The 13,455-nt window shown below is 46.2% G+C and overlaps 1 protein-coding gene across 14 annotated transcripts in view; it reads right to left on the bottom strand.

Annotated features, from left to right (window-relative positions):
- Positions 1–502: 502 nt before the first annotated feature.
- Positions 503–13,455, bottom strand: part of NFYC (nuclear transcription factor Y subunit gamma) — a 71,639-nt gene continuing 58,686 nt past the window's right edge. For all 14 annotated transcript variants that reach the window (XM_078773186.1, XM_078773184.1, XM_078773193.1 and 11 more), the window contains 2 exons: positions 2,520–2,636; positions 503–2,407 (listed from right to left, as the gene is read on the bottom strand). In XM_078773186.1, the coding sequence (XP_078629312.1) occupies positions 2,288–2,407; positions 2,520–2,636 (237 nt within the window). In that variant the 3' untranslated portion in view covers positions 503–2,287. The remainder of the gene's footprint in view (positions 2,408–2,519; positions 2,637–13,455) is intronic.

The raw sequence follows: 13,455 nt of genomic DNA, 5'->3' as shown, positions 1-13,455 counted from the left end.
CAAATATTTGTGGACGGATTCGGACGAAATTTGGCAGAGATGTAGTATATGTGATAAGGACGAAATGATTAGATTTTGGTGAAGATCTGGATCCAGCTCGTAGAATTTTTAAAGTGATTCTTCACCATCGAGTGATCACACTGACCCACCCACTCACTTCACCAAAACGATGAAAGAACATACCATTCAAAGTATGAAAGACTGGACCTATGGTGATTCCTGTGATTGAATTTGATCAAATGTGATTCTTTGTGATTTTCTGGTCTACTCTGAGATACAAAACGTAAACTATTCACCCGTTGGGATTTACAAAGACCTGGTATTTAAAACCTGGGTCGACAAAGAAACGGCAAAAGTCACCCGAGACCGAAACGTTCGACTTTGAATCACAGTCCTTGACCAAAGGTCGATCTTCTGCATTTTCCGCCCTCGGCTTGAGCAATTTTGACAAACGAGGATTTGCTCAACAACAAGCTGTAGTTGAAGATCATTTCATAACAAAGACAGATATGTAGTTTATTGCCTCATCAATCTCTCATTGCCAAAAATAAAATAAAATCATCAAAATGTACAGCAGAAAGAAAAAACGAAAATCAAAATAATAGCCATTGTTGGGACTTAATACAATTCGGCTTCCAACGAGCGGATGGACACCGGCGGGTCCGGATAGTCAATCAAAATAATAATAAAATAAAAAACATTTTTTACAAACAACCATGGGAAAAAATAATAAAAGCACAAACCGTATTCATAATCGAACCACATCAATAAGTACAAGATACAAACAGGTGAAGAATTGTAAAAAGTGAACAAAACTGTTTGTACAAGAGAAACACCGAGTGTTAGGGGACCATCCAGACACTACATGTACGTGGAGGGAGGGGGGAGGGGGGGGGGGGGAGAAAGGGGGTGCACAGGGTGCACATACTGCCATGTTTGCATATGTAGATAGCCTTACACCAGGCGGAAGCAGTTCCGGCACCCTCGCCCCCCCCCCACCCCCCCCAATAAAAGAAATCCCTCCAGAAGTTAAATTAAGGCGAACTCGGCTGCAGAGACTTGTGCTGCAGTTGTTGTGTGACACACCTGTGCTTGCCCTGACACATTAAAGGCATGCACGTCCACACGGTCCCTCTGAGGCGCTTTTTACCCTCTCAAGCTAAGTTCTCTTACCCTCTGGAAACGAGTGTTCATAATAAGCATGCGGGGTAAAGGGAGGAGGTGGGGGCAGGGGAGGGCGGGATTGTGCAAGAAGAACGCATTCACGAAAGTATGTATGCACAAACTATACAACAGTCTTTAAAGAGCCGATGGGCAGAACTTAGTGTCTTTCTGAAACCGCTGGAAGACGAGCAAAAGTACACGGAGCCACATTAGATCAGACGAGATAATATATGACCCTTTTCCGTGCGATGTCTTTTTTTCTTTCTTTTTTCTTTTCTTCTTCTTCTTCTTCTTCTAGATCTCTCTGTGCTGGTGAACGTGTGTTTTTGTTGTACCCAGATGAACCCTTTGCATGGTAATGTGGATTTCTTCTGTAGGACTTTCATAATGGCGATTAAAAGAAAAAGTGTAATCTTTCCGATACCTAGAGCAACAACTGATCAAGATAAAAAGAAATAAATCCCCAACTTTGGTGGGTCGGGCAAACCTAGCTTATCATTTTTTTTTTCTTTAAATAACCTAATGGTACCTTTAAAAAGTCCGACGACAGAACATCGGAAGTTTAAAACTTTTCACTTAGCACCGGATCTTTTAATCCACCAAAATAAAAATAAAAAACAACCCCCCGCTAAACACAGACTTCGAAAAATAGACGATTTTCAAATGACAAAACGGGCTGCAGCAGCTCCTCTATCCCCAACCCCCTAGCCTAACCACCCTACTCCTCACAAGAAAAATTCCGAAAATAAAATCAAACACTGACAAGTCAATCTACAAAGTGTCTTGTTGTACCTGTCGCTTCTGCCTTACCTTGATTCACTTCAATTCTCAACCAAACCCCTCCACCCTCACAAGGTACAAAGGCCAAGAGACTGGCTCGGCATTTCATTTCATGGTTATCATGATAATGGTATCGACCAGAGGAGAACAATGGCTTGGTAGGGTGGACGACACTGGGAAAATTGTCAATGGTTGAAGGAAAAATGAGTTACAGGAGATGGTGGCATTGAAAGTAAGCTTTGGGACTGATGATGCATCCGAAAAGGCAAGAATTCACACCGTGTCATCCTGCAACTCCAAAGTTGAGTTTGTTTGTTTCTTCTGCCCATAGTCCCAGCAGGTCTCACTGCTGCACCTGATCAACAGCTACTGGTTGCGCATCAGTCGAAGGGCCCTGCTGCAGGAACACTGACTGAGTTCCCTCCTGTCCAGAAGGCAGCGTCACCTGCTGGATCTGGTATAGCTGGAAAAATGTGGGCAACGAGGGAAAAAGGTAAAACACCACAACACTGTCAGCAGGCACAATATCTATTTGATGGCTGTGCAATCCAATCGTTCGCAAACACTGCGGTTACCTGCTGCGGATTTCCACTCGCTGCAAGTGTCTGCACCTGACCGTGCACCATCTGCGTGCCAGCCGAGACTGGCTGTGCCAAGCGAATGTACTGCAGCTGTCCTGCATTCAGTTGCACCTAATGCAGATGCAACGACCAATACCAATCAATCACACAGGTATCAAAAGTCTCCCTCATCGGTTGACTATCAAAGTCCCAAATAAAACCCAGAAAGAAAAATTACTTGGTGTTTGACATCGCACATGAGAAAGGCTAAATTCGATCAAAACCAAAAATCTACGTGATAGGTGCCCAATCATTCTGCACCAGCAAATGTAAATATTATGCATAAATAAAGTCGTGGAACACCTTGCGAAACTACCTAGATCTAATGTATAAAGCTTTTCCTAACCAATGACTAGCTCATTAACGTTTTGTACCTTCTGCGTGTCGCAGAAAGCTGAAATTTGGCGTGCCCACATCGAAGCCGGTACAACAGGAAAAAAAATAAAATCACAGAACCGTTGGAAACCATCTGTAAATAAAAATTCACGTAAAAAAAAAACCATTAACGCAAATATGTAAGCCCCCCCCCCTACCCCCCCCCCCCCAAAAACAATCGATATCTAGCATTTGAAAATTTTAATTTCTATAACTAAACTGTGAATACGATAAATGCGCATATATAAACTCATCCTATAAATGCTCAGGCGCTCATGCAACCAGGTGTATATATACATGTATGTGTATATGTGTGTGTGTGTATATATATATATATATATATATATATATATATATATATATATATATATACTACCGGTGAAAAGTTTTAGAGGGAGGGGAGGGGGGAAGGGGGGGGGGAGGGGAGGGGGGAAGGGGGGGGGAGGGGAGGGGGGAAGGGGGGGAGAGGGGAGGGGGGAAGGGGAGGGTGAGGGTGAGGGGGAGGGGGGAAGGGAGGGGGGAGGGGGAGGGGAGGGGGAAGGGAGGGGGGAGGGGGAAGGGGAGGGGGAGGGGGAAGGGGAGGGGGAGGGGGAAGGGAGGAGGAAGGGAGGGGGAAGGGAGGAGGAAGGGAGGGTGGGCCAGTCAACAATGACGTTGCAGTTCTCATGGTAGGAGAGCAGCACAACAATCGCGACATCGTCCTGCATCTTCGCAACAACAGCACAAAGCGGATTTTGGAGACTCACTGATCCTGTGACGCCCTCCAGTACCGGCGTTGCCGGGCGGGGGAAGGGAGACCCGCACATTCCCAACCCGTACATTCACCCTCTCGACTCAAGCTCACTCGGACAAAAGCCTCGCACAAATTACACCGTGAAGGCCCAATGGCCAAGTCTATGCAACAAATCAAGTACGTGAGCGAGTCGGGCGCACTGAATTGAAAATATATAGAACGCAAAATATATAAATATATACTCCGTGAAAAGTGAAGCCGCCGTGTCGCCATCTTGGTTAGCGCGACTTGCACGACTCGACCAACTCGCTTCGCGGATCTCGTTTGTTTTGAACGTGTCCCAGATTTTAAAAGCCAGACAACTGTTAAAATGCCATTTTGTGCAGCAATAAACTGCTCCAATCGGTTACGGAAGGGTTGTGGAAAGACGTTTCACAGCTGTTTCAAAGACATTTAATTCATATCGCACAAAATCGACAAAAATAGACACAAAACACGATCGCATAAAAGGTGAAAAACGCAATCGCTTTTCGCTCTGAATTACGTGCAAATGTGTGACGGAAATCACCATCGCCCAGCATCGAGTGCCAACCAAGATGGTGCCCAGTAGCTGCATCTCCACCTTTGTGGTGTGAATGGCAATGGTCATTCTATGTACGTATATATTTTCAGTTCAGTGGTCTGGTGGCGGGGATGGAACACACACTCCTCTCCAATCCCCCACACTCCTCTCCAATCCCCCACACTCCTCTCCAATCCCCCACACTCCTCTCCAATCCCCCACACTCCTCTCCAATCCCCCACACTCCTCTCCAATCCCCCACACTCCTCTCCAATCCCCCACACTCCTCTCCAATCCCCCACACTCCTCTCCAATCCCCCACACTCCTCTCCAATCCCCCACACTCCTCTCCAATCCCCCACACTCCTCTCCAATCCCTCACACTCCTCTCCAATCCCTCACACTCCTCTCCAATCCCTCACACTCCTCTCCAATCCCTCACACTCCTCTCCAATCCCTCACACTCCTCTCCAATCCCTCACACTCCCCTCCAATCGCTCCTCACTCTCCCCTCCAATCGGCCCTTGCTCACCAACCCCTCGCTCTCCAACCCCTAGCTCCTCGCTCCCCAACCCCTAGCTCCTCGCTCTTCAACTCCTCACTCTCCAACCCCTCACTCCTCTCCAACCCTAGCTCCTCACTCTCCAACCCCTCGCTCCTCGCTCTCCAACCCCTCGCTCCTCGCTCTCCAACCCCTCGCTCCTCGCTCTCCAACCCCTCGCTCCTCGCTCTCCAACCCCTCGCTCCTCGCTCTCCAACCCCTCGCTCCTCGCTCTCCAACCCCTCGCTCCTCGCTCTCCAACCCCTCGCTCCTCGCTCTCCAACCCCTCGCTCTCCAACCCCTCGCTCCTCGCTCTCCAACCCCTCGCTCCTCGCTCTCCAACCCCTAGCTCCTCTCTCTCCAACCCCTAGCTCCTCGCTCTCCAACCCCTCGATCATCGCTCTCCAACCCCTCGCTCCTCAACCCCTCGCTCCTCGCTCTCCAACCCCTCGCTCCTCGCTCTCCAACCTCTAGCTCTTCGCTCTCCAACCCCTAGCTCCTCGCTCTCCAACCCCTAGCTCCTCGCTCTCCAACCCTTAGCTCGTCGCTCTCCAACCCCTAGCTCCTCACCCCTCACTCTCCAACCCCTCGCTCCTCAACCCCTAGCTCCTCGCTCTCCAACTCCTAGCTCCTCACTCTCCAACCCCTCGCTGTCGCTCCGCGCTCTCCAACCCCCCGCCCCTCCCTCTCCAACCCCTCGCCCCCCTCTCCAACCCCTCGCCCCTCTCTCCAACCCCTCGCCCCTCACTCTCCAACCCCTCGCTCACTCTTCAACCCCTCGCTCCTCTCTCTCCATCCCCTCGCTCCTCCCCCGTCTCATTCATTTTGGAAATGGAAGTTTCCACGCAACGCATGAATTGTCACGATCCTCAAGAGGAAGTGTCTCATAATCATCAAATGGAAAGTAAATTACATTGTGAAAATTAAAGATTTCAAATAAACCTATTTAAAGTGTATACGCACATAACTAAAAAAAAAAACGAAGAAATATCTCGGTAATTTCCTGACATATTTTAGGTTTTACTTCCGGATAATAATGTTGAATGAAATAAGAACGAAGAAATATATGTCGTTTTGTGACGTCTGTCATCAAAAGTAAAAGTAATACAGTATATCTTGACGGAAAAGAAAAAGCGAATTTTTAATATATGTCGACATTTTCGCCAACTGTGTATTTTCGTGTATCATCGTGGCGCGATTTTAAAACATATATCTCTGCATTTTCCCGTGTGTGCGTGAATGTTCTCAATTATTTCTGACACCGAGTCTAAAACCATTGATAAAAATTAAATCAGATGGTGAATTCGAGATAAAATCGTGAGGGTGACTCAATGAATGGGCTTTATTTTACAGGCCTTTGAGAATTCATTTCGTTCTATAAACGGAAACTTTCATGGGATTCTCTTCCCGTTTTTTTTTCAACCGAGTCTAAAACTATGTTAGCGGCTGTTAAAAATGAAATGATGTATCGAATTAGAGTTGAAATAAACCTGTGCGAGAGAGAAAGACAGCACGGGCCTAACTAAACAGGCCTCAAAGCTATTCGAGTTAATAAAATGGTGGATATTTGTTTCCATGAAGCCTCTCCAAGAATGGGTGGAGCTACTCTGCAAACGGAGTAAGCCACACCCTCGGACAGACGGACAGACAGAATCACCTTCGCCTATTATAATATAGATATACAACAACTAATCTTGGATTTGTTTGCAGACAAACAAACAAAAACTTTCATATATATATATATAATTATATATATATATGTGAAAGTTTTTGTTTGTTTATTTGTGTTTGTTTGTTTGCACGCGCTAATCTCCTGAAAGGTGAAAGATAGGAGGAAACCTCCAAAACAAAAAATGTCGGGACAGGCCCCGGGAATGTTTTAGGCAAGGTGGTGAGGCCGGTCGAGGCCGCTTCGGCTGGGCTGGGCCCATTTCACAATTAAAAGCTGAGCTGAATTATAGTAGTCAATCGTCTACGGCCACGAGTAAAAGCTGAATTAAAGTAGTAAATTTATTCAAAAAGAACCCGGGTAATGCCAGGTGCTTTCGGCGTGTGTGTGTGTGTGTTTTGTGCGCATGCGTGCGTAAAAAGGAGAGAGATAGAATTGTGAGGAACAGAAATGAAAAAAGGAGATGTGTGTGTGTGTGTGGATGTATGTACAGTCACGTGAAAAAGTAAGTACACCCCATGTAAAGTTTTGACTTTAACATATTTCAACATACAGCTATTTGATCTTCATTTCAACAATATTGATAGATAAAGGTGATATAATATAACAAACATCATGAAACATTTACATTTTCTAGTCCATTGTATTATTTAAATAAACATAAATGCAAATTTCACATGTGGAAAAAGTAAGTACACCCTTGGCTCAAATAGGTGGTATTGCCCCCTTTGGCAGAAAACCTCAAATGGCGTTTCTTATAACTGTCTACCAGTCTCTGACATCGACAGGGAGAAATTTTTGCCCACTCCTCCATGCAGAATTCTTTCAGCTGTGCGATGTTTGAGGGGTTTCTTGCATGCACAGCTCGTTTCAAATCCCCCCACAACATCTCGATGTGATTTAGATCTGGGCTTTGACTTGGCTATTCCAGACCGCTCCATTTCTTTCTTTTCAGCCATTCCTTGGTGGATTTACTGGTACGTTTAGAGTCATTGTCATGTTGCAAGGTCACCTTCGGTTGAGCTTCAACTTTCCGACAGATGGCCTCACATTATCCTCAAGCACCCTCTGGTACAATGAAGAATTCATAGTGGATTCTATGATGGTGAGCTTCCCAGGCCCTGATGCAGCAAAGCTGCCCCAAACCATAATATTTCCACCACCATGCTTTACAGTTGGTATCAGGTTCTTGTGGATAAATGCTGTCTTTGGTTTTCGCCAAACATGTCTTCTGGTACTGTGGCCAAATAGCTCTACCTTTGACTCATCTGTCCAGAGCACATTGTTCCAGAAGTGCTGGTCTTTGCCTCGGTGTTCATTGGCAAACTTTAGTCTTGCCCTGATGTTCTTTCTGGACAGCAAAGGTTTCCTCCTGGCACACATCCCATGTAGATCAAATTTGTGCAGCCTCTTTCTCATGGTAGACTCGTGCACTTTGACATCAACAGTGGCAAGAGCTACCTGTAGGTTCCGTGATGACATTCTGGGGTTCTTAGAGACTTCTTTCAGCATCTTGCGGTCTGCTCTCGGGCTGAACTTGCTGGGGTGGCCTGGCCTGAACAAGTTGTCAGTTGTTTGGAATCTTCTCCACTTGTAGATGATCTTCCGGACAGTCGAATGATTGATTTCAAATTGTTTGGAGATCTTTTAAATCCCTTCCCAGACTCGCAGCCATCTATAACCTTCTTTCTGAAGGCCTCAGAGAGCTCTTTTGATCTAGGCATGGTGATGCCGCACACTTCAACAACAAAGAGCAAACCAAACTAAATGTCTGAGGTTTAAATAAGACAGGTTCCTTCAAGATCCTCTCTAACGATTATTATTATTTTTATTTTTTTTTGTATACAAGATCGAGGCTCGTGAAAGAGCGAACATTAATCACACAGAAAGACAAACCGACACATAAAACATATAACATCGGGAGCGGTAGACAAGATGGGGAGAGAGGGGGAAGGACACAAACACAACATTTGAGAGCAGGGACCGAGAGACATGGAGACATCGAGAGATCTGAGAGAGGGCGAGGGCTTTGGGGGGGGGGGGGGCATGGGAAGGGGGCGGTGGGAGAGGTATAAAACATATGGACACTGCCAGGACTTCCAGGAGAGAAGTTGGAATTTCAAACAAGGTGGATCTGGGGTGAATTAGCGGGGGTAGAAAAGATCAAGGTTTTGGATGGGGGAAGATAAGAGATGGTGGTGAACAGCTGTTTTAAAGACCTGGAGGGAGGAGTGGGTTTGAAGGGAGTGAGGGAGTTTGTTCCAGAGGCGGGAGAAAAGAGGAATGAAAGAGTGAAGGTGAGCAGAGAGCCGAGATTTCGGCAGTTTAACCATCAGAGGGTTGCTGGCAGATCTTGTGCGACCTGTAGGAATATTTGGGGGACAGAGCACAGAGAGAGCTGGGGGTGCAAGGCCGGAGAGGAGTCGGTAGAAGACAGAAAGACCACCTACCTGCCTGCGGTGAGTGAGTGAAAGGCCCTCAGAGATAGCTTCATCGCGGGAGATTCCAATAATTCTGAAAGCTTTGGTTTCAACAGCGTGAAGCCGAGCTAGGTGTGAGGCAGGAGCACCGGCCCATAGGGGAGAACAGTATTCCATTGAGCTGCGGATGAAAGCCTTGTATGTGGTGAGGAGCTCAGGTGTGCCGAGGAAGGACTTCGCACGACGGAGGATGCCCAGTCGGCGACTGGCTTTGGAGGCCAGCTTGGAAATGTGGTTTTCCCAAGAAAGATCATGGCAGATAGTGAGACCCAAAATCTTGAGCGACAGAACTTCTTGGAGAGGATTGTTGAGAAAGTAGATGGGAGGGTTGTCCAGTCGATCTTTTCGGAGAGACATAGTAAGAGTGTGAGATTTGTCAGGATTGAAAGACATGTTCCACTTGTTTGACCAGTCTGATTTTGTCCAGGTCTTCAGAGAGTGAGGAGGCAGCAGACTGCCGATCTGAGGGAAGAGGAATGGAGCGGCAGAGAGTGGAGTCATCAGCAAAGAGATAGAGAGGATTTTCGAGAGAGTCAGAGAGATCATTGATGAAGACCAGAAAAAGCACGGGGCCCAGAACACTGCCTTGGGGAACTCCAGCCTGAACAGGAAGAGGAGATGAGAGAAACCCATTCAGGGCCACACGTTGACGACGACTAGAGAGGAAGTCCGCCAGCCATGCGTGGAGATTTCCATGGATACCAAAGGAGGAGAGTTTGGTGAGCAGAGCGGGGTGCCAGACCGTGTCGAAGGCACGTGATATGTCGAGGGAGACAGCTCTAATTTCCTGTTTGGCATTGAGGACCTCCATCCATTGTTGAGACAGCAGAAGCAGCATGTCCAGAGTAGAGTGACCTGGTCTGAAACCAAATTGATGATCAGAGATCAAGCCATTGGAGAAGAGGAAAGATTTCATATCCGAAGCAATGATGGATTCCATGACTTTGCTGATAATTGGGAGAAGGCTGATTGGTCTGTAGTTGCTAGGATCTGTTTTTGCACCTTTTTTGTGCAAAGCGGTGATGTTGGCTGATTTCCAAGCAGATGGCAGTTGACCTTGAGCAAAAGAGAGGGTGAAGAGAACAGAGAGAGGGTGAGATAGAGCAGCAGAGCAGGATTTTAGGACCCGTGGGCTGATGCCGTCGGGTCCAGTTGCAGAATCAGAGTCGAGGGTTGACAGAAACTTTTCCAACTTGCAGCCATTCCATGTCAAATCATCAAAGAATCTGCCGTCATCTCTCAGATTTTTGTAAAACTTTGGGAACCAATTGGGACCCATGAAAAACGGCAAGAACTCAAATATTTTTGCTAACAGCCTCTTAATTAGTGAGATACAGACTAACGAACTTTGGACTAATTAGCGCGACGTCGCGAATTCAAATGGCCATATCTCTAAAAGTATAACACCTAGAGAGCTGGTTTTGGTGTCATTTTAAAGGTATTTTCATGCCCTATAAATTTGTCTGGGCAACATTTTCCTACCTCCAATCACAAAAAAGTTATCACAAAATATAAACTTCAATCGTGAATCCAAAAAAAATGTATCCTTCAAATTTCCTCAAATTCATCCCAGATGTACCTTATGATGTCAAGAAGCTTCCACATAAGTTTTGTGATGGGCACTCCAATAGTTTCTGAGATATGAGCAATAATGTACATGTACGTATGGCATATAGGTTCGAAAATCAGCATTTGTAATGTATTATACAATCAATAAGTGAGTTCAAGTACACAGTGTTCACTAACCTGACTTAGGTTCACTAACCAGTGTCACCGATTTTCTTGGTTTTGGATTTCACATATTTATCTGCAGCAAGTCTCTTTTTTGGAATAGGTGATTCTCCAATCAATCCCAAAGACTCATTCAGTGTATTCAGTTCCATTTCAGGAGAATGAAATTCAAACTCCCCTGAACTGCCTGATATTGGTGATTCACCTCCACCATCATTGTTCTCACTACTGCTAATAGCGCTGCTGGTCACTGGTAATGGTATTTCACTCTGAGTCTCTACCACACCTGGTTGTCTTTTTGCCAGTTTCTTACGACACTGGGTACAGATTTTCTGTGCACTTTGCAGTTTGAGGCTTGGATGAGCGGCTATGGCTTTTTGGCTAACAGCTCTCAAGCCAGACGACTTTGGTTTTTCATGAGCTCCAAAGGGATTGCAGCAGGATTTCTGCTTCAAGATGAACTTTTCCTTGGCAGTCGTCATTTTTCTGCAACTCCTTCAGAAGTGAACTGCCAATTTCTGTTGGTGGCAGGCCTAAGCATTACACTAAGCCAACTTGGACTTTCCCTGGGGATCTTAGACTGTGAAAGTTGCATCACCTCAACTTACCCACATGGGAAATCCCAGTTGGAATTCCCCAGATGAGAATTCCCCTCAGGCCCAGTTGAAAATGAAAGTATATGATACTTCAAAGCAATTGATGGTTGTTCCCTGTGTTCCCTGTCATGGCTAGGTTAGAATGATTGTATAATACATTACAAATGCTGATTTTCGAACCTATATGCCATACGTACATGTACATTATTGCTCATATCTCAGAAACTATTGGAGTGCCCATCACAAAACTTATGTGGAAGCTTCTTGACATCATAAGGTACATCTGGGATGAATTTGAGGAAATTTGAAGGATACATTTTTTTTGGATTCACGATTGAAGTTTATATTTTGTGATAACTTTTTTGTGATTGGAGGTAGGAAAATGTTGCCCAGACAAATTTATAGGGCATGAAAATACCTTTAAAATGACACCAAAACCAGCTCTCTAGGTGTTATACTTTTAGAGATATGGCCATTTGAATTCGCGACATCGCGCTAATTAGTCCAAAGTTCGTTAACCTGTATCTCACTAATTAAGAGGCTGTTAGCAAAAATATTTGAGTTCTAGCTGTTTTTCATGGGTCCCAATTGGTTCCCAAAGTTTTACAAAAATCTGAGAGATGACGGCAGATTCTTTGATGATTTGACATGGAATGACCCCTTGTCAGGAGGAAAGGACACGGAGTCCAGGAGCAGCAGGGTACGACTGGGTATGGTGGGTACAGAGAGGGATGGGTTTGGGACACAAGATTTAGAGGCAAACACAGAGTTGAGGCATTCAGCTTTTTCACGTGCGGTCAGCTGTGTAGCCGTTTGAGGTAAGGGAGGGGATGGAGGGGGAACAAACACCAGAAACGGATTTGACCAGACGCCACCAGGATTTGGAAGAGGGAGACAGATAAGAGAGTTCGGTCTTGAGAACGGAGAGATATTGTTTCCTGGCTCTCCTGAGGGTGGACACACACTTGTTTCGGGCTTTGTGAAAGGAAATGAGATTTCCTTCCGTTGGATTTGCTTTCCAGGAGACGAAGGCAAGTTGTTTCTGGGCAACAGCCTCACCACAAGATTCCGTGTACCATGGACGGGAGGAAGGGTATGACAACTGAAGACGAGATGGGATAAATCTGTGCATGAGAGAGAGCAATTTACTTTGGAAGAATTCCCAGGATGAGTTGATGTCAGAGGTGGTAGAGATGGGAGACCAGTCCAGATGATTGATGGCTGCTTGAAGACCGTGCCAGTTGGCCTGAGTGAAATGCCAGACTCGTCGACGCTGAGCAGGCTCCCTGAGGATGGTCAGAGAGATGTCCACTTTAACAAGGACATGATCAGATGATCCGATCGGAGCAGAAGAAGAGCAGCAGACATTTTCAGGGAAGTTAGTCATAACCAAGTCCAGAAGAGAAGATGTTCCGTTGACTGAGATCCGGGTCGGGAAATTGACAGATTGTGTCAGTCCCAGTGAGTCGCAGAAGTCCTTTGCTGAGGAGCCATGGCTGGTGAGAGAGGTACCCACACCCAGCCAACTGGCATGATGACAGTTGAAATCACCACATATGAGGAAGAGAGAGTTGGGATGAGTAGATAGAAGTTGGTCCATATCATCAGACAGCGAGATGTAGATGGAGTCATCACTGTTTGGTGGACGGTACAACACACATATGAACAAGAGGTGGGAGCGAAGGGGAAGCCGTAGCCAGAGGTATTCCTGGGGGTGAGGTGGAGAGAGTGCAGTGCAGGGCGAGTGAGGAAGAGAGTTTTTGATAAAGATAGCAACCCCGCCTCCAGGACGAGGCTCAGGTCTATCATACCGGAGGAGGGAGTAGCCCGGGAGAGATACTATGGAATCAGAGACATCATAAAGTAGGAAAGTTTCTGTTAAGCAGATCACGTCTGGTTTGACAGAAGCAACCTGTATGGAGAGATCAGTTAAGTTTGAACGAAGGCCCCGGATGTTTGAGGTCCATACCGTTAATGAAGAGGAAGGGGGAGCATCAGATACAGAACAGGGGGGAGGAGGGGTAGGGTAAGATGTGGAAGAGGTGGAAGAGGTAGGGAGAGCTGTTGAAGGTGTGTCAGAGATTTCAGAATAGCTCGGAGAAAGGGAAGGATGGGGCGGACAAAAGGTTTGATGGTGATTGGGTGAGCCACAATGAGGTGTTATTTGAGGAGGGGGAAGAGCGAGGCAGAAGGTTGGGGGAGAT

This window comes from Myxine glutinosa, chromosome 2, assembly GCF_964187855.1.
Source record: "Myxine glutinosa chromosome 2, kmMyxGlut1.1, whole genome shotgun sequence".
Classification (NCBI taxonomy): domain Eukaryota; kingdom Metazoa; phylum Chordata; class Myxini; order Myxiniformes; family Myxinidae; genus Myxine; species Myxine glutinosa.
This window is presented reverse-complemented; position numbering and strand designations above follow the sequence as displayed.